Raw genomic sequence first — 19,026 nt, 5'->3', positions numbered from 1 at the left:
TATATATATATATGAAATTCAGTAATTATTTGAAGCTTTAGGACAATTTTATTTGAATTTAAGAAAAAAATCCTCTTTAGCATGATGATTTTTACTGTATCCAATTGCATGAGGCAAGGGTAGAATTTTCCTTTTGTGGCATCATGGGAATACTTCAAATGTTGGAGCGTTTTGGAGTCTGGATCTTTGGACAAGGGATGTGCAAACTGCATCATAGTACAGAATTCCTGATCTTGTTCTTCTTCCATACCAAAGCTTATGGAGCAGGCAGCTCATCAGAGGACCAACAACCAGCTATCAGAGCATAGCATGTGCTAGAGTGGAGGAGTGCACATAAAGGAGGGGAGAAGAAAATGTGGAGGCAAAATAACTATTTTTGGAAGAAATAAGGCCATGTATAGCATGGAATGAGGCACTGTTTTCATATGTATAGGTTTTATTTTATCATAGCTAATTCAGTAGTGATAAAAGCTTATTTTTGTTTTTGTGCAGTCCCTATTCTACTGATTTTTCAAATGGGATTTTAGTACCCATTTTCCGTGACTGAGGTATTATTTCATATGGATAGTTCTTTGCTGGTAGTTCATTCAATTTTAGATTGTTATATATAATATGATATAATGTGACTTGTATATATCACGTTAGATGAGAGTACACTATTTAACTTAAAATATAACTTGTACAAATAAGGATTAAACGTAGTATACAGTATACCATGGAATGCATATGGCAAGCTTTGGGCATAGAATTGCATTCTAATTAAAATAATTCTTGGTTTCATTTTCTGCGTGTGTATGTATGATTGCTTGCTTATGTATCTGTTTGTGTGGGTAGGTACGTATGCACACAGAGGCCAGAGGTCAATGTCAGGTATCATCTTCAATTGCTCCCTACCAATGCTAATTGAGGCAGAGTCTCTCACTGAACCTGAAACTCCTAATCCAGCTAGGCTTGGTAGCCATTGAGCTCCAGGGATCTACCTGTCCATGTCCACAACAGCACTGGATTGCAGACGTGTGCTGCTGTGCCTGGCTTTGTACATCTGTGTTGGGAATCTGAACTAAAGTCCTCATGCCTGTACAGCAAGCACTTTACCAACTGAGCCATTTACCAACTGAGCCATTTATCTAACTCCTAAAATATACTTCTTACCTCTTAAATGTAATGTGAAAAATACTTTATCATTATTCGTTTACTTTTGTGTGCCTGATTGTGGAAGTCTGTTGACTTTTAAGCACTTTTAAGCATCTTTGGTGCTTGCTTGCTTTTACAGTTTTTTTTTTTTTTGAAGAGTCTTACTATATAGCCAAGGCTAATCAAAGATGTGTCATGTATCCCAGGCTGGACTTGAATTCCTAATACTCCTGCCTCAGCCTGCCAAGTGCTGGGATTACAGGCATGTGCCACCAGACCCAACCTAAATATCTTTTCAATACATGATTTTGTTTCTGTTTTTTTATTTATTATTTATTTATCATGTATATGAATATTTTGCCTGCATGTATGTAAGCCATGTAATGCCCATGGAGGCTAGGGAGGCTAGAAGAAAGTGTTGAATTCCCTGAAAATGGAGTTATGGGTGGTTTTTAGCCATCATGTGGGTGCTGAGAACTAAACCCAGGTCCTCTGGAGGAGCAGCCAGTGCTCTTAACTGCTGCGTCATCACTTCAGTCCTCAATACATGTTTTTAAAAAGATTTATTTTTTATTGTGTTTCTATGTGTGTGTCTGTGTGTGGGTATATGCACATAGGTATATGTCAAGGCCAGAAAAGTGTGTGGTATCCTCAGAAGTTGAAGTTACAGGAGAGATGCCCGACATGGGTGCTGAGAGAAGCAAGCTCCAGTCCTCTGCAAGAGTAGCAAGCACTCTCTACCACTGAGCCGTCTCTCCAGTCCCCAGTATACATTTCATAATATTGTTGCGATATATAAAACTATTTTCAAAATTCTTCAATTCGTATTAATACTTAATGAATCATATAGCTCTCATGCTTATCTTAATTTTACCTTGGGTTAGAGAGTAGATCAGTGAGAGGATGCTTGCCTACCACATGCAAGACCTGGGTTTGATTTCTAACACGGAAAATATTTACCTGGTAGCTAGAAAATGGGTCGGATATATTTTAGTGACCTGAGAGTTATCTTTTCCTGGTTTTCTTCCTTAGGAAGATCTTTCTAACCTTTAAAATATAAGATAGGATGACTGCTGGGTTAGCCGCTAGGATTCCATAGTAATAGAGGAAATACTTCAATAGATCAGATGACTCAAGCCAAAAAGCATGGTGTGTACTTTCTCTAAATACTATGCTGACTGATTTGAAGAAAACTGATGACAGTCACCTCACCCGATGCTTTCAGACTCAGAAGGACTGGTGTCAAGGTGAAGTGAAAACTTGCACCTCAATAGAGTATAGTTCTAGAGCCGGAATCTCCTTGTGCTTCTGGCCATGCCATCTGACTTCATCTCCATCCTGGATGCATACCAGATGCCAGCTCCCATCAGAGAAAAGGGGAGTGGCACTGGGATTTGTATGTGCAAATCACTCTGACCAGCATGGGCCACATGGTGAAAACTCCAGTGGTGACTTCATTCTGCTCCACTGTGGTGGTGATGAGGTGACTGTTATTTTAATTATTTGGATTATGGTCTTTTTTGTGATAATTCCAGATTGGAAGCATTATCTGAATGCCTCTATAACCTCCAATGAGAGGTAATAGAAGAGATGGGATGGGGGCTGGAGAGATGCCTCAGCAGTTAAGACCACTGGCTGCTTACTCTTGCAGAAGTCCTGGGTTTGGTTCCCAGCACCCACAGGGCAACTAACAGCCATCCGTAACTCCAGTTCCAGGGGAATTCAACGCCCTGCTCTGACCTCCACAGGCATTACACAACATGGTGGGTACACATACATACATGCAGGCAATACATTCATACACATAAAATAAAAATAAATAAAAAGCGGTGGAGTATATATGTATATTTTATGTGTAATACACATATATTTGTGTATATGTGCACATATATGAAATATGATTGTTTACTGTGTATGACAAAATGGGAGTTTCTAAATGTTTTAACCAACAAAGAGAACCTCAAGAAACTCAGTAAAGAAAAAAAAAATCACAGAAAAGTACAACAAACAGATATACCTAATTACTGTCTAGCATGGAAGGAAAATTGCTGTCAAAGGAAGTCACTGTTCTTGTACATGATACAAAAGGTTTTGCTGGGAGTGGGCAGTGAAAGCAGCCAAGGGCAACAAGAAGCGAATCAGAAGAGAGAAAAGAATGCATCGGTGGCCATGGTGATAGGTCTTAGCGATCAGGACAAGCAGGAAACAGAAGAGCCATTGGCAAAGAAATAAATGATCTTCACAGTGGTGAGAGGGAGATGGAGTCTATGCCCTGTGTCTCAGTCACCCTTGAAGCCACATTTCTGCTTTGAGAGCAAGGAATGAATATAGGGGGAAAAAAGTTTTCAGTAACTTAAACATTGTTTATAATTCAGAAGCTTAGGAAAAACTGAACATGGTGGTATATGCCTCTACTCCCCAAACCCAGGAAGCGGGGGCAAGAGGATTGCTTTGTGTTCTAACCTGGGCTATAGCATACCAGTAGCAAGACAGTATCAGTATCAAGACTGATTCTCAAGTAAACAAAAATAAAGCAGGGAAAGATGGGTATGTAACAAACTCTGCTATGTGGAAAACTCTAGTACCTGTGCAGAAAATAAAATAGCATCGGATATTCATTGAGCCCTTTTAATAGTCTATTCTAGAACAGAATGCAAGGATTATCCTAATTATTTCATGCGTTCCATCTCATTTTCTCTTTCTAAGAACTCTGAACAGTATCTTTAGAACAGAAAACTGAGAATCCTGAAGAATGTATTAATTTAGCAGTTCATTTAGCTTGTATGATATGAACAGCTACTCAAGGATGGCTACTTGAAGTTGAGAGAATGGTGTGCACTGTCTCATCCTGCCGTGATGTCTGCACACTAATGTGGGAGGCTCTTACTGTTACAAAATCCTAAATGTAGGGCTGGAGAGATGGCTCGGTGGTTAAGAGCACTGACTGCTCTTGCAGAGGACCAGGGTTTGATTCCCAACACCCACATGACTGCTACAAACCATCCTTAACTCCAGTTCCAGGGGAATCTGAAGCCCTCTTCTGACCTCCATGGCATTGCATGACACAAGTGCACTCACATGCAGGCAATACACTCATACACATAAAGTAAAAATAATAAATAAAATATTTTTTTTAAATCCTAAATGTGGCTGCCTGAACCGTCTGTGTCTTCTACAGACCAGACTTGATCTTGAAGCACAGACATTGCATTGTACATAATTAACTCTGCAACTGGTTACTTTAAGGCTCAAAAAGCTCTAGAAATTTTTTTAGATAACTCATTTCTCACCCTTGTCTGTGCTTTAACCCTTTCAGAGTTCTTAGGTAACATTTATTTGTCAGTTGTGGCTTTTTTGTACTGTGGGCCCTGTTGCACTGGGCCAGCCTTCTTAGGTACCCTCAGCTAGCCCAGAGTGTCCTTCTGCCTCTCCTGCTCTGCTATTCAGTACTTTTGGCATGGTAGGAGGCTTCTGGGTCTGTGGCACTTGAAATTTTCAGTATCAAATTATTTGTTTCATGTGCACTTTAAAATTCCATGAAATAAAAATCTGTCTGGAAAATCTGATAGTTTTACCATTGCTGTTAGATTACTGCACAATTCTTTATGTTTTGATTATTTATTTTGCATATCTAGTGAAAGACTAGAAACAAGTTCAACTGAGGAAGATATAGTTGTTCTTATTCTCAGTCAGCTATAGAATTTGCCCTGAGAAAATAAAGTCCACACCTGTTGTTTGTTTTGACCTCTTCCTGTCCACCAGTGTTCTTAGTGTTTCTGGGAGAAGACTTAGAATGACCTGAAGAGGCTTTTCTCTACATGCGCTGGGCAAACCTTTTATAGATGAACAGGCTTAAAGAGGATGGCTAGGTAGTGACAGAGGAACCTGGAGGGCCTTAGGTCAACTGTGCAGAAAGCACTGATAGAATTTGCAGTGATGTTCATTTATCAGAAGATACTGGCAGCCAAAGTAAAGGGCATATATTTGTGTGTGTGTGTGTGTGTGTGTGTGTGTTTTCATGTGTATGTGTGCATGTGTATATACATGTGCATATGCACAAGTATGCACACATCTGGGTCTATTTGGGAGTAAGAAAACCACTTAAGTGAAGCTATTCGCCTGTGATTCATTGATCAGTTTCCCAGGCTATCTGCTAGGAATTCTAGAAACATTTGTTTCTTCACTTTTAGTTATATATATTTAGTTAAAACACTCGAACTTGAACTATTGCTGATATTTCTAGTTGCTTAAACCCCAACTACCATGTAGACTGTTGATTCTGTCTAGCATAGAACCCTAAAAGCTATGTTTTGGGGAAAGTGAAATCTCTCTCAGTGGTCTCTTTGAGGTAAAGAAGAATAAAGTTGAGCCACAAATGGCTGTCAGACACACATAAAAGCTATGAAAATTAAAGTAGTCACTTATCTCGCTAAGGCTCAGCTTTAAGGGAAGCTGCTTTTCCATAGCAGCTTAGTTCCATGGATTCTAGACTGTTGAAGGAAGGGACCATCTTCAATTTGAGACAGGGTTTCTCTGTCCAGGCCTCAGCTGGCCTGCAATTTTTCTATGTAAACCAGACTAGCCTCAGTCTCACAGAGATCCTCCTGCTTCTGTTTGGATTAAAGGTGTATGCTACCTTGCTCAGCTTTCCATTCATATTTTAATCTCCAGTATCAAGAATTAGTTTGTCTAAAACATACAAATTTTTGTTAGTGATGGAGAGCTCTATGGCTCAATGAAAGAAGTTATTATCCACAAAGACTATCTAGTGAGCATCATTCCTAGGAATGAGTTTGGGTTTCACATAGTACATATTCAGTTAGTTATCATCCTAGTATTTAAAATAATCTGTGTTCATCTTAGAAGACAGATCTGCCTGGAGGATCTGGGGTTATCATGGAGGTATAGAAAGCCTTCCTGGGATTTTCATTGCCCTGTGAACTGTGGGACATTCCTGTCATTCTACTCCAGGGAGGGTGTCAGGATTTGCCTTGGGACATGGGAGGGGCTCCAATGATAAGCACACTAACCCTAGAGTTCCCAGAAACTTTACTGTGTTTATTTTTCTTTAAGCATCATTACTCTCATGTAGAAAAAAAACAAAACATGAGTTCTAAGTCTCCTTTGTGTGTAATGTTGTTTGTTCTGCTAAAGAGATTGGGGTTCAAACTAGTGAGGTGAAACAATAAATCATGGCAGAGGCTTGCTAAAGGGCACACCAGGCTGCATCTTCCTGCTCTTCGCATGCGCAAAGCTCAGGATGAGGTGGGAATGGTCTAAGAACATCATTCTTGTGTCTTTGATCTTCTGTCTAGAGCTTTAGATGTACAGCTGAACTTTCCCAAGATTTCAGTCATTCCCAACCTCAGAAGCATCAACTAAATGAACTGTTAAACTTTAAAGTTGTTCACCATAGAAAGGGTGTTTTTCAAAAGGAATTATTCCTAAAGATATGATTTTAGGAAAATACATAATAAACCTTAAGAAAACCCCATTATTAAAGCTTTTGAGAACAGCACTTTCTGGTGTAAAGTGACATGATAGGGTTGGGATTGGAGCACAGCCTCCCTGATGTTCAAATTTTCCCCATAATTGCTTTAATTGCTTTGCCAGACACCTCATACTTAGTTTTAACTTCTTGGCTTTTTATACATCTATTTTTTTCCCTCTTTCTTTCTTTTTTGGAGCCCCACCTCCCTGAAGGTTCAAATTTCCCCCTAATTGCTTTAATTGCTTTTGCCGACTCCTCATACTTAGTTTTAACTTTTTGGGTTTTTATACATCTTTTTTTTTCCCCCTTTCTTTCTTTTTTTTTTTTTTTGCTAAGTTGGTTTTTTAAAAAGTAACATTCCATTTCAGTTCTTTTGGCATCTTATGTTATTTCAAGTGTTGAAAATTATATGGAAATCCCTTGAAATCTAGCGATAGCAATAATTTGTGACCATTACCAATTTTATTGTCTGTATGAGTTGTTTTTAGTTAAAATATATAGAAATATATCAAGAAAGATGAATGGACTGCAGCCTTTATTACCTAAGTAAAAACTTCTCTTTGAAAATAAACTGGGATAAAAAGGGAAACTTGGTCCATTAAGATCCATCTTCTATGGAAGGGGAAACCCTGGTTTTCAATAGCCCATCTGGCTTTCTGAGGCTTTTCCCCATGGACCTGTGCTAACTTCTGCCGCAGAGATTGTGCCCGATGATGGACATAGCCCATAGCAAAGAGGCCAGGGAAGGAAAGCAAATGGACTTCTATGAAAATACACAGGGGACAGACAGCATCCTGCTTGCCGAGTAAGTGCTAGAAAACGCTCTAAAACATGGGAAGTACAGAAGGCCCCAGCAGGTTCTGGCATTCTTATGCTGGCTGGGATTCTGTTTTTTAATGTGAGTTCTTGTTCTCTGTGAAGTAGACCTTTGACCTATATGCTACTTTTTTATTTAAAGCTTTTTGAAGTTATAGATGGGCAGTATTCCCCAGGTAAAATTGCACACAAAGCAAAAATCAGCATAGGTTGTGTTCTTCTTAAGAAAAAAATAGTAGAGACATTTTAATGAATATTTTGGTGTGTTTTAAAACTACAGTTGTCTTGCACTTATGGAACCAGGAGACCTGTACAGGACCTTCCAGAAACACTGTTTCTTGTTGGCTATGGTTGACAAGGTTCCCACCATTTCGCTGTAGGAGCCTCTCACAGTGCCAAGAAGAAAGCAGTCTTGTGATATACTACCCCTGATGACTTCTGTAATTTTCCTGCCTAATGAAAGAGTGATACTGAAGTCTATTAGAAACAAATCAGTTTGTTTCCATGTTTACTTACTGAATTTCTTTTGTGTCATTTTTCTCTATTCCTGGTACGTCTCTGATTTTTGTGTAACCCCAAATTAATTCCACTCCTTAGAATATCTAATTTCCATTTAGGATATCTTCATTCCATTCCCAATCACCATTACTGATTCAGAAAATCTAAAAGATTTTACATGGTAGATTAGAAAACAGTAAGCCAGACATGGAAATAATCACTCTCTAACCAAGAAACAGTGTTCAGGGAGATCTTTGTCCTCTGCCTTTCCTGGGTAAAGACAAGGGTATTAGCTCATGTTTTTAGTGATATTGGAAATAACCTGAGACTGGAGGTGTAGAAATACTGAAATGTAAATGTACTCTTCTAAAATCATAAGATGTGGGTAAAGGCACCCTTAAACAAAAAAGAGCAAAGTTGGGGGCACCTGTCTTCAAAATATGCTGAAAAGCTATAGTGACCAGGACACCATGGTATTGGACTTTACAACAAGCATATAGATCAATGGGATAGAACAGAGAGCTCAGAAATACATCCATGCATCTCTAATCAACTAATTTTCAACGAGCATAACAAAAATATAGTAAGTGGTATGGGGAAATTTTGATAGGCACATGTGAAAGAATGAAATTTTACCCCTTTTCTCCATATGTAATAATGAATTCAAAATAAAATAAAAACTTGGGACACTATTTCATTCTGAATTTGGGGTTTTTCATATGCAAGAAAGACTTAGTTTTATTAATACACATGTGACATGACATCGGTATTTAAGCTAATGGTGAATAGCTTCTTGGGTCCGTGACCACACTGGAAGGTTCATTTCTGTTAGGTTGCCAATAGCTGGACCAAACAGGTTAACATTAAGCAAGAATGATTATGTGGGATGGTGTTTTAAAGTCCCTGAACCATCTTTGTTGAGACTCAGAATTCAAATCATGAGATTTTTATGAGCAGTTCAAAATCCATGCTACTTAATCAACTTAAAATTTGATTTGATCTAAAGCTATATTGAATATTTTTCTTTGGGATTAAGAAAAATATAAACTCCTTCTATATGGTGCTAATAATCTAAAATTGATTATGATCTGTTTCTCTTTCATGCATCTATTTTTATTATACAAATTTATGGAATGCATAATTTGACAGTTTGACACATGTGTAGAATATGTAATGATGTCTTCTAATTTTTAAAGGCAATTTTCAACAAAAGTAACAATAATACATGTTAGAAAAGGTTATTTTTTTCATTAAGTGTAATAATATATGATAGAGAAAGGGGTATAATTCATTCTTTCACATGTAATATCAAAATTTTCCCATTCCTCTTATGGAAAAAAACTACTTTTTGTAACATGTATTATTATTATCTTTGTTGAAAATTAATTTTTAGAAATTAACCTTTAACTTAGCCAGAAACAAATCAGCATGCTTCTGCAGACATGCAAGCATGTATACATACTACAAACATATACACAAGCAAAATTAAAAAATGGACTCAGGATGCAGAGAAGACTAGTAAGAACTTGTTCAGAACTGGTCTGGGGAAGAGGTAAACTATGTGATATCATTTATTAGTGAGCCAGTGTTCCCAGAAGGCAAAGTCAGTATACACAGGTATAGTCAAGGAAGGTTATTAGAAAGATGAACTTGAGCTTGGCCTTGAAGAAAGGGGAAAATGAACGATGGAGAGGAGCAAGATTTAGGTGAGTTTTCAGAACAGTGCTGACCACATTCTGAATTAACATAGTAGACTGTGCATGGGGAGCTTGGGAAAGAGCTTTGATAAGATAGACTCTCCTGGCGTTCTATCCCAAGTCTCCATCCTAAACTCTAACCCTCTTCTCCAGGCCCAGAAAAACATACCTACCCTTACATTTATTATAGCTCACTCACTCTTGGCCATCTTTGATGGACAATCATAACATTTATTGTGCCATGTTTTACAAGTACTGATATGTTGAACATTAGGATTCTTGGATTTATTTTTTTCATTTCAGAACGTCTGACTCTTCTGTGAGGTGTGTTTCTGTCCCAGTTTAGTTGGAGGCTTCAAGCCTGGATGAAGCAACTTCCTGTTCAGGTGTTAGTGCCTCAGTAGGAGGCAGTGCGAGCTTGTGCTTCTTTAAGTTGTTCACATGAGCCTGAGGAACTTTTAAGATGTTGATGGATCCAAGCTTTGCGCTGTGATTAGAGATATATAATCTACTTACTCTCTACAAAGTCTTAACTTTAGAAGGAGCTTAGGGGAAGGAAAAGAATATGTTCTTCTTTTTCAGATTTTATAAAAAGAAAGATTTTTTCCCCAGTAGTTCTGTTCTCAGAATGAGTCTCTCTTCCATCACAAAAGTCTGATTTTTTTTCACAGTAGTAAACAATGTAAGTGAGATTTTATTTAACTAGTAGGTAGAAAGGTGGCTCCATGCCACCCTCTTAGAGTGCAACTTAATCCCAGATCTCCCAAGAGATATTAGAGCATCATTTGAACCAACCTCTGCCGATTTCCTTGACTGAGATGGGTTCTAAGAGAGAATTCTTCCCACCTTGGGCGATTTTCATGATTTCATATAAAATAAAATCATACAAAATTTCTTCTACATTTTACATATTTGGAGGTGAATTTTCATGTAAAGTCACATATGTCTAGAAAGAAAAAAATATTTCTATGTCACTTTGGCACAGGAATTCTAAGCATTAAAGCTTATTTCTATGACCTAAAGTTATAAATGACTTATATGAATTGAGGAGATTCTCAGATGATTGATCCTAATGAAGATGATTTGCAGTTCCTGGTTGTATCATGCTCTGTCTCCCCCATGGCATCCAGGTTGGGATACAAGAACCTTCTACACAAATGTTTCTTACTTGCTGACTTTGTGGAGTAGGAGGCAGGTTTGCAGCTGACAAGCTAAAACTTTCTCAGGGCCATCGTTGCTCCTGTTTTGTTTTTGCTATTTGTGTTCAGAAGTTCTCTGAAGCCTGTCTAGTAGTCTTGATACTGAAGTCTGCACAGACTAGCTATCTCTATGGGACCTTTCATGCCCTATGATCTGTAGCTCAGCTCAAAAACCCCAAATGCCCCCATACAAATGGGCTGTGAGAATGTTCTCTGAATGCTTGAAGGGTATAACTACTTTGTATAAAAAGAAAGCTTATCCTGATTACTTGTTTTTGCACAAGTCCCTAGAACATCAACTGGATTTTATGCTGAAACACAGTAGTAAGACTTGGTTGGGTTAATATGGGTTCATATGTCAACTCTTTACCTCAGTAGCTGAGAGTCCTAGATCTGGGAGAGACTCAGATAGGTACCTTTCAACACAGATTCCCAATGACTTGGGGGTTTTCATCAGCTGTATTTTGATTACAGGGGTTAAAAATATAAGAAAGCAGTCTTGTTATTTTGAGAAGCAATGTGTATGGAGATGAGAGACTTCAGGTTTGAAGTTGGATGGCCTCATTAGATCGTGTCAGCTCGGCCACTCTTCTCATAATCCTGGTTGTTTTCTTCACATGGGAATTGAACTATGACTGCATCCACCACATGGGGTGATGAGAGTCAATAAGTAGGATGAGGTAAAATGCTTGATGGTGAGTATGGGTCAGGATAGGTTCTCTGAAAGTCTGAAGTTACATCAATTGCTTTTGTCACTTCTGTAGAATGACCCCTGGGAAAATGCTAGTGAATGTCCATCAGAACATATAAAAATGAGGAAAGAGAACATTGAGAAGACAATGTTCAATGTTGTGTAAATGTTCATTTCACACAATGGAAGCTATACTGCCTTATCCTAACACATTTTTTAAAATCTGAAAATGGAAATATCAACACTCTCTCTAATATGAAGTCATGGGTCAGTGAGATGGCTGAGCAGTAGATGTACTCACCACCAAGTCTGACAACTTCAGTTCAGTCCCTGGGTCCTGGGAGAAGGAGAGAATAGACTCCCACAAGTTGTCTTCTGATCTCTACACATGTGCTATGGCATGTGCACATTTATGTGAACAAGCACCCATACAATAAACATATGTAAGAAAAGTATCAAATTCTACCATATAAAGCTTGGGGAAGATGAAGACACTCCTAACATATACCTACTCAATGTGTATTAACTGTTTTAAAAAATATTGTCATATCTGCTAATCTCTGGCTGTTTTATGTATGGGGTAGAAATATTGAATCGTTCATATAAGCTCATGTATGCATACACACATATATACTCTCATAGGGCAGGACTAATTTAAGTACAATTAGTTCTTGTTACTTTGCTGATTAATTAGCAGTAGCTTAAAATAATGATTAGTAGGTCACGGATGTGAATGTACACATATACTCACATACCTATTACAAGGACAGGTTGGTTAATAGGTAGGCAGGTAGATGGATGGGTGGGTAAAGAAAAGGCTTATGGGGACAGAGGAAAGGAGGGGCACTAAGGGGTCTTTCTGAGGAAGGGAGTTTCTAGGCCATGTTGAATGAGGAAGATCAATAGCGGTTAGCCAGTAATTGACAGCAGAAAATAGGAGCTGTGAGGAACAGTATTCAGAGAACTACATGCTGCTGATTCACTAGTTTATGGCTAGAAAAGGGATATGGAGTGTGGGGCTGGGACTGCTAGGAAAAGACCAAACAAGTCCAAAAGACAAATAGGGACCAGACCAGCTAAGGCCTCAAAAACAAACCCCATAAGGACTTTGACTTTTATTCTGAAGGCAATAGGGAGCCACCAGCATTTACTTTTCAAGTAGGGAAGTGACAAAATCTGTCATACCCATTAAAGAAAGAGTCCGCCGCTTCACAGAGTGAGCTGGAGGGGGCTGAAGGTAGGAAGGGAACTAATGAAGGAAGACAATGACTGGCATCATAAGCTCTCAGCCCGGACTAGTAAACAGCTCTGTTTGCCTGAGAAGCTCTGAAAACAGGAATGAGTATTGCCTGAGCCTGATTCTCTAGGAGGTACATATCTCCCTGAAGCAAGCGGGATCCTTTTGGAAGTTGCATTAAGTCTCTGAGGCCACTGGGGTGCCATTAAACTCCAGCTTCAGCACACTGAGTGGAATGGAATCTGAGCCTGCAGTCAGCCAGCAAATGAGTATAACTTATGTTGGCTTCCAGCTTATGTAGTCTTAGAAGTAGCAGTACGTCTGGAAAGCCACTTGGGTACCATTTGGAGCAGTGAACTGTGATTTACTTGGTCGTACTCTCGTGGCTTATATGTGCCAATACAGCTTCCATGGTCTTTTCTACTTTGTTCCAGGGAATAACTTATAGAATGAAAACATCCATTTAAAAAATACATTTTCTATATCTTTTTCATTTTCTTGGTGGATAGGGATTATGGAGGTCAGTATTTATTGCCCAAAAATGTGTCATTTACATGAAAGTAGCAAGTCATAACCTAAAAATGTATAGTTTAAATGAAAGTTACAGGTCATAACCCAAAGTAATTTTTCCTATCAAATGTATATAATAGCTAAAGTTAAGAAAAGTATGCCCTTAACCAGAAGAAGTTTAGATTTTATTTCAGAAGGAATTTTTAAATGCTCTTTATTTATGAATTTTTAAATATTGAAATGTCATTATTAATTACTTATTCTCTGATGTATAAATACACAATGAGTCATGCCTGTGAAATTCAGTGTTTAGAAATCAAGAGTGATTATCATCAAATCCTGTGAGATCCCAGTCTATGTCTTAGTCATCATGTCATTCCAGGGTAATCATCAGTGTGAACATGATAGTTAATGAATACTTAATGAGTATGTGATTGTCATATGTAAATGAATGCTAACATGGAAGCCTGTTGCTTGAAGCCCTGTTGTTTGGCCTATTAATACTATAAGAGTGTTCTTTGGCCAAGAGAGGTATTCTGGGAACTTTGAAGATTGGGTATTTCTGAAATGTATAAAGGAAGAAACCTCAAATATGAGTCTGTGTGATAAGAACATTTGAAACTGTCTTGGGAAATATGTTCCTCCCCCCTTAAAAAAATAAGAAATTCTTGGATCTAGATTTTAAAGTTCATAGATCCTTAATAAATAAATAAGCAAAGAATTTTAGATATGCAAAGGGATTAAGTAATATCTGTCTAATCTGGGAAAATGAAAAGCAGGAAAAGATATATAAATACAATGAGGACTTTTTAAAGTCTTTGCTACAATAAACAATAATTATGCTTGCCTTGGTGTGTAGGGGGTACATGCTTTCTGAAATACTACTTTATTTGGTGTTTAAGAGTTCTCTGAAATAAGATATTGAAGATAAGGAAATTATGTCTTAGAGTAGGCAGGTGACTTCTACATCGTCAACTATTCTGCATTCCATTTTGAGAGTGACACATGTGAAGGGTATGGGGATGTTCCATGTTTTGATGTCAGAGGCAACGTTGAGGAACACCCTCGCTAAGCAGCTCCCTGGAGTAAAATCTTGGCAGTAAAATTCCATGTTTAATGGTACATAAAAGTTCTTAGCCATTAAATAGCCCAAGGAAGTATGTGCCCGTTTAAATTCTCATTTTACACTGTATGACACCCCCATTTTAACACAACTGTTCATTTCTGATCTTATCTTTTCAGAAACCTTGTTCAGTTAGACCGTCAAAAGTCGTGTGCTCAAGAGTAGCACAATGCATGATGTGAGGGAGGGAACTTGTGTTCACTGGTAGGGTGTGTGTGCATGGTGCTGCCCTTCATTGTTGAACAACTGGGGCATCCAACAATAGAATGCTGTCATTGACAAAACGGTAGTACATAAATTTTCTCCTCAGCACTCTTTGTATTAAATTTTTCAGATGTTGCCATTTATTCTTCCATGAAATAAAATGAGAGCTTGCTCAATGGCCCATTATAATGGCTATATAAATAATGACATCCAAAAACATTTTAAGTCCTTGGAAATAGCAACACAGTTTCTGAACTAGCAAGAACCTCAAAGATCACTTAATATGATCCTTTTATTTTATTTTGATCAGAATGAACATAGATATATTAAAATTTATTTAAAGAAAAATGAGAAAAAACTCCAGCGAGTTGGAGGGGCTTCAAGGGAGGAAAGACCCCCATTATGGTTTTTTTTTTTTTTTTTTTGCAGTTTTTGAAAACTTTGCTGTGGTTTACAGACTGAAATAGAAAACCGTATTTTCATATAAATGAAAATTTTGACCTTTGTTATATAAATTAGTCTTACACTCAGAAATTTAAATGTCCTTACTCTTTAAGCTTCAGAATATCATAAAATTAAAATGGTCAACTGTTTTAAGAAATGAAATCGTGTTTGTGGCAGCCACACCAGTGTTAAAGATGAACCAAACTCCATCCGCCTTACTGAACTGATTTGTTCCTACAGCCACTTCGCCCTGCACCACTGAGCAAGCTCTATTTCTTTTCACTTTGTTTTAGGCAGCAGTTTTACAACATCATCAGGATTATATACAGGAAATAATTCACTCACAAATTCCTCTGGATTTAACAGTTCACAGCAGGTAATTTAAAAAGCCAGTTTAACTCCTGAAATATTTTTAAATACAAAAATGATTTTATTATATAAAGAAAGAATTGTTTATACTAAACTGAAAGTGAGAGCTTTCTTAAGCATTTTAATTGCTTTTTTCTTTATACAATCTCTTCAGCAGTCATTTATGGTGAGTTGTGTGGTTTCCAGATTTATTTCAGTTTACCAGTGCTGTGTCATAGAATAGAAAATGTAATGACTGTATACAACCTTGCATAAAATTTGTTCGCAAGTCAGGGCTCTTTAGAGAATGTGTGCTTGTTTATATGAGTTCATAAAAGACATCTAAACATAAACATGTATGGCTGTATTTGAATGTAAGCACTGGCAGCAGTATTCTGACAGATTACTTTTTTGTGGTTTAATTTGGTAGGACTATCCATCTTACCCCAGCTTTGGCCAGGGTCAGTATGCACAGTATTACAACAGCTCACCATATCCAGCACATTATATGACAAGCACTAACACCAGCCCAGCTACACCTTCCACCAACGCCACTTACCAGCTCCAAGAACCACCATCCGGCATCACAAGTCAAGCAGTTACTGATCCCACATCAGGTAAGCGTGTGCTTTTTATGAGTCCTGCAGGCTATATTTCTCATACTTAAATGCATTTTTTCCAGGGCCATAAATTCATGCAGTGGGTTGCACCATTTCAGTGAATTTTCATAAATACGTAACAACATTGAATAGCATGATCATGGCATTACCTTTATTTATTGTTTATTTGTTTGAAATATTAACATAAGGTATGTAAACTTTAAAAACATGAGATTTTATTTATTTGACAATTGCTCAGTTTTCATGATATAGTACATATAGTTTTTAGGTAAATACTTAGAAATAACTAACTATATAGTAATAATTTCTCAACACCACATATTGCATATCAAAAGAAATTATAACACTTAGAATTTAATATTTATCAGTAATAATGTTTTCCATCAAGGCAGTGCATTTTCTGAAAACTGAAATAATCAATATCACTGAGGTATTACCTGTAGAAACCAGAAATCCCCAGCACCCCTTCTCTCTTTCAGGCTGTGCTGTGAATTTCTTGACAGCATATCTGGGTGTTGGCATTTTTCATACTTTACCTATTGATGACTCTTGAAAATAAGAGCTTCTCCATCTCTGGATATTTTCCCACATTACGTATTTGCTATTTCTTTCCCTTCACTTGTTTGTTCTATCCAGAAGTAAATAGTATCTTTAAAAATATTTTAGTTGTTATTTTTATTTTTATGTATATAAGAATAGTGCCTGCCTGTATGTATGTGCACCCATGTTATGCAATGCTCACAAAGATCAGAATCGGGGAGTAGGTTCAGATCACCTAGAATTGAAGTTATGGATGGTTGTTAGCCACCATGTGGATGCTGGGAACCAATTCTGGATCCTCTGCAAGAGCAGTCTGTAAGCTTAAATGCTGAGCCATCTCTCAAGCCCAAGAAATATTATCTGCTTAATTTCCTGAATTAATCTTTTACGTGTCTGTATTTCCTCTCATGCCTCTTACCTCCTTGCCTTAATTCTACAAAACGAAGTCTTTCATTTCATGGATTGTAAGGCCAGTTATTCCCCCAGAGTCAGAATTTCTTCCCCTCGCCTATTCTGAGAGCTAGACTGCACTTTAATTGTTACAAGTGAGGTTCAAATGGTCTTACATGGACAAGCTTGCCTCTGTGACAGACTTCTAGCATGTTAATTCTTGCTGTTTATACTAAATCATAGGAACCCTCAATTTTTTTCTATTTTCTGAGCACAAAAATACGTCACATGGGAAACAATATAAAGTTATAATTTTCAATATGTGTAATGATTTCACTTTAAAGGTGAATAATAATCTTGGTTTTCATTAAAAGTTCTTGGTGATGTATGCACTGAGCTGATGTCTGCACTGATTTCAATTTCACTATTTAATGGCTATAGAATATAATTTACTTGGAAAGAAAAATACTATTTTTTCAGGTTCCTTATAAATTTGCTGTTTCTCACTAAAATGAATGTTTATTAATTGGCCTGTATAAGTTTCCATAGTTAAGAGTAAAAAAATCATTGAGTTTCTATATCATAAAAAAGAAACATTTTAAAATTTCTAAGAATTCCTACTGTGTTGTTTTGTTTTGTTTGTTTGTTTTTTAATATTAGTAAGAAAGCTATGGATTCAGCCTAAAGTTTTGAGGCACTGACTTGCCTTTCTTCCTAGTCCTATATAAACCTGTAGGTTTGTCTTCTTAATGAAAAGGAAGCTCTGATGGTAAGATGCATAAACTCATTAAATTAAATAATTAGCTAGAATAATTTAATAAATATAACCTAATGACTTTCGAGATTAAAAAATAGTATTGAGAGTAATAAATGTCTAATTTTACTAAAATCATTTCAGGTGTGTTTTCCTTTTAATTTAAATACTCTACTGGGTTAAAGTTGGTATTCTGTAATCATCAGAGATACACTGTAGCTATTATCTGATCTGGTATGCAACTAGGTTTCTGCTATTCTGTGTCATTAATACTTCTGCAACCCTCCTCTCCCTTCATGGTGTCCCGTTCCCTCGTTGGATGATTTTGATGTAGTGAGCACATAAAGATAACTGGCAAGGCCTTTTTTAAGGCAAACATGTAAAGACCCGTTTGTTTTTTTCTTGTACATTTTTAAAGCTGTTTGAAGAAAACGTATCTTCTAAGTTCATAATAGATAGTATTGCTATATTATATGAAAGGTAAACATACCCATGACTCTTAAGTTCCAAAATTATTTTAATATGCTTACAATTCAGCACTGAAAGCTATATTCCCCTTTGCAGATACACATATATACTACATTAGGATATATTACTTGCATCTCAAATTTTGAATGTGAAAGTTGAATCCAAAAAGTTAAAGACTGTGCCTTGCATTCATTTTCATCTATGAGTCTGTTAGCCATGCACTGTCAATCTTAATAAAACAAAATTCACATCACCTACAGATACGTAAGGATCTCTTTACAATTATCTGACCAATGAGAAAGAATTTTAACTGATTTATTGGATTAAAAAGTTCAGGTCTACTCTTTAGCTAGCTAGACTAACCTCCCTCTCCCCTGTGGGAGGTAACCTTGGTTACTTTCACTTTGGGGAAATTATGAATAAAGGTGCTACACTCCTTGAGTACGAGTTTGTGGCACATGTAAGTTTTCCACTTGTTTTGGTGAATACTCAGAAGTGTGATTCTGAATTGTATGGTGAAATTATGTTTAGCTTTGGTGAACACTCAGAAGTGTGATTCTGAATTGTATGGTGAAATTATGTTTAGCTTTGGTGAACACTCAGAAGTGTGATTCTGAATTGTATGGTGAAATTATGTTTAGCTTTGGTGAATGCTCAGAAGTGTGATTCTGAATTGTATGGTGAAATTGTTTAGCTCTGGGAGAAACTGCCAAGCTGCCTAACATCTTGCTTTCTCACCAGCGACACTCCGGTTACTTCACATCCTAGGCAGCATTTGATGATGTTGGTGTTTTGGACTGAGCCATTCTCACCAGTTTGCAGTGGAACCTTGTTCTAATTTGCTGTTCCTCAGTGGCACGTC

General features: G+C 37.2%; 1 protein-coding gene across 4 annotated transcripts in view; it reads left to right on the top strand.

Moving 5' to 3' along the window:
• The window catches only part of Eya1 (EYA transcriptional coactivator and phosphatase 1), a 158,252-nt gene that overhangs the window by 42,098 nt on the left and 97,128 nt on the right, over positions 1–19,026 (top strand). For all 4 annotated transcript variants that reach the window (XM_029553972.1, XM_029553971.1, XM_008848877.1 and 1 more), the window contains exons 8-9: positions 15,338–15,420; positions 15,823–16,009. In XM_029553972.1, the coding sequence (XP_029409832.1) occupies positions 15,338–15,420; positions 15,823–16,009 (270 nt within the window). The remainder of the gene's footprint in view (positions 1–15,337; positions 15,421–15,822; positions 16,010–19,026) is intronic.

The sequence above is a fragment of the Nannospalax galili genome, unplaced genomic scaffold (genome assembly GCF_000622305.1).
Source record: "Nannospalax galili isolate Female #2095 unplaced genomic scaffold, S.galili_v1.0 scaffold102, whole genome shotgun sequence".
Lineage (NCBI taxonomy): Eukaryota > Metazoa > Chordata > Mammalia > Rodentia > Spalacidae > Nannospalax > Nannospalax galili.
This window is presented reverse-complemented; position numbering and strand designations above follow the sequence as displayed.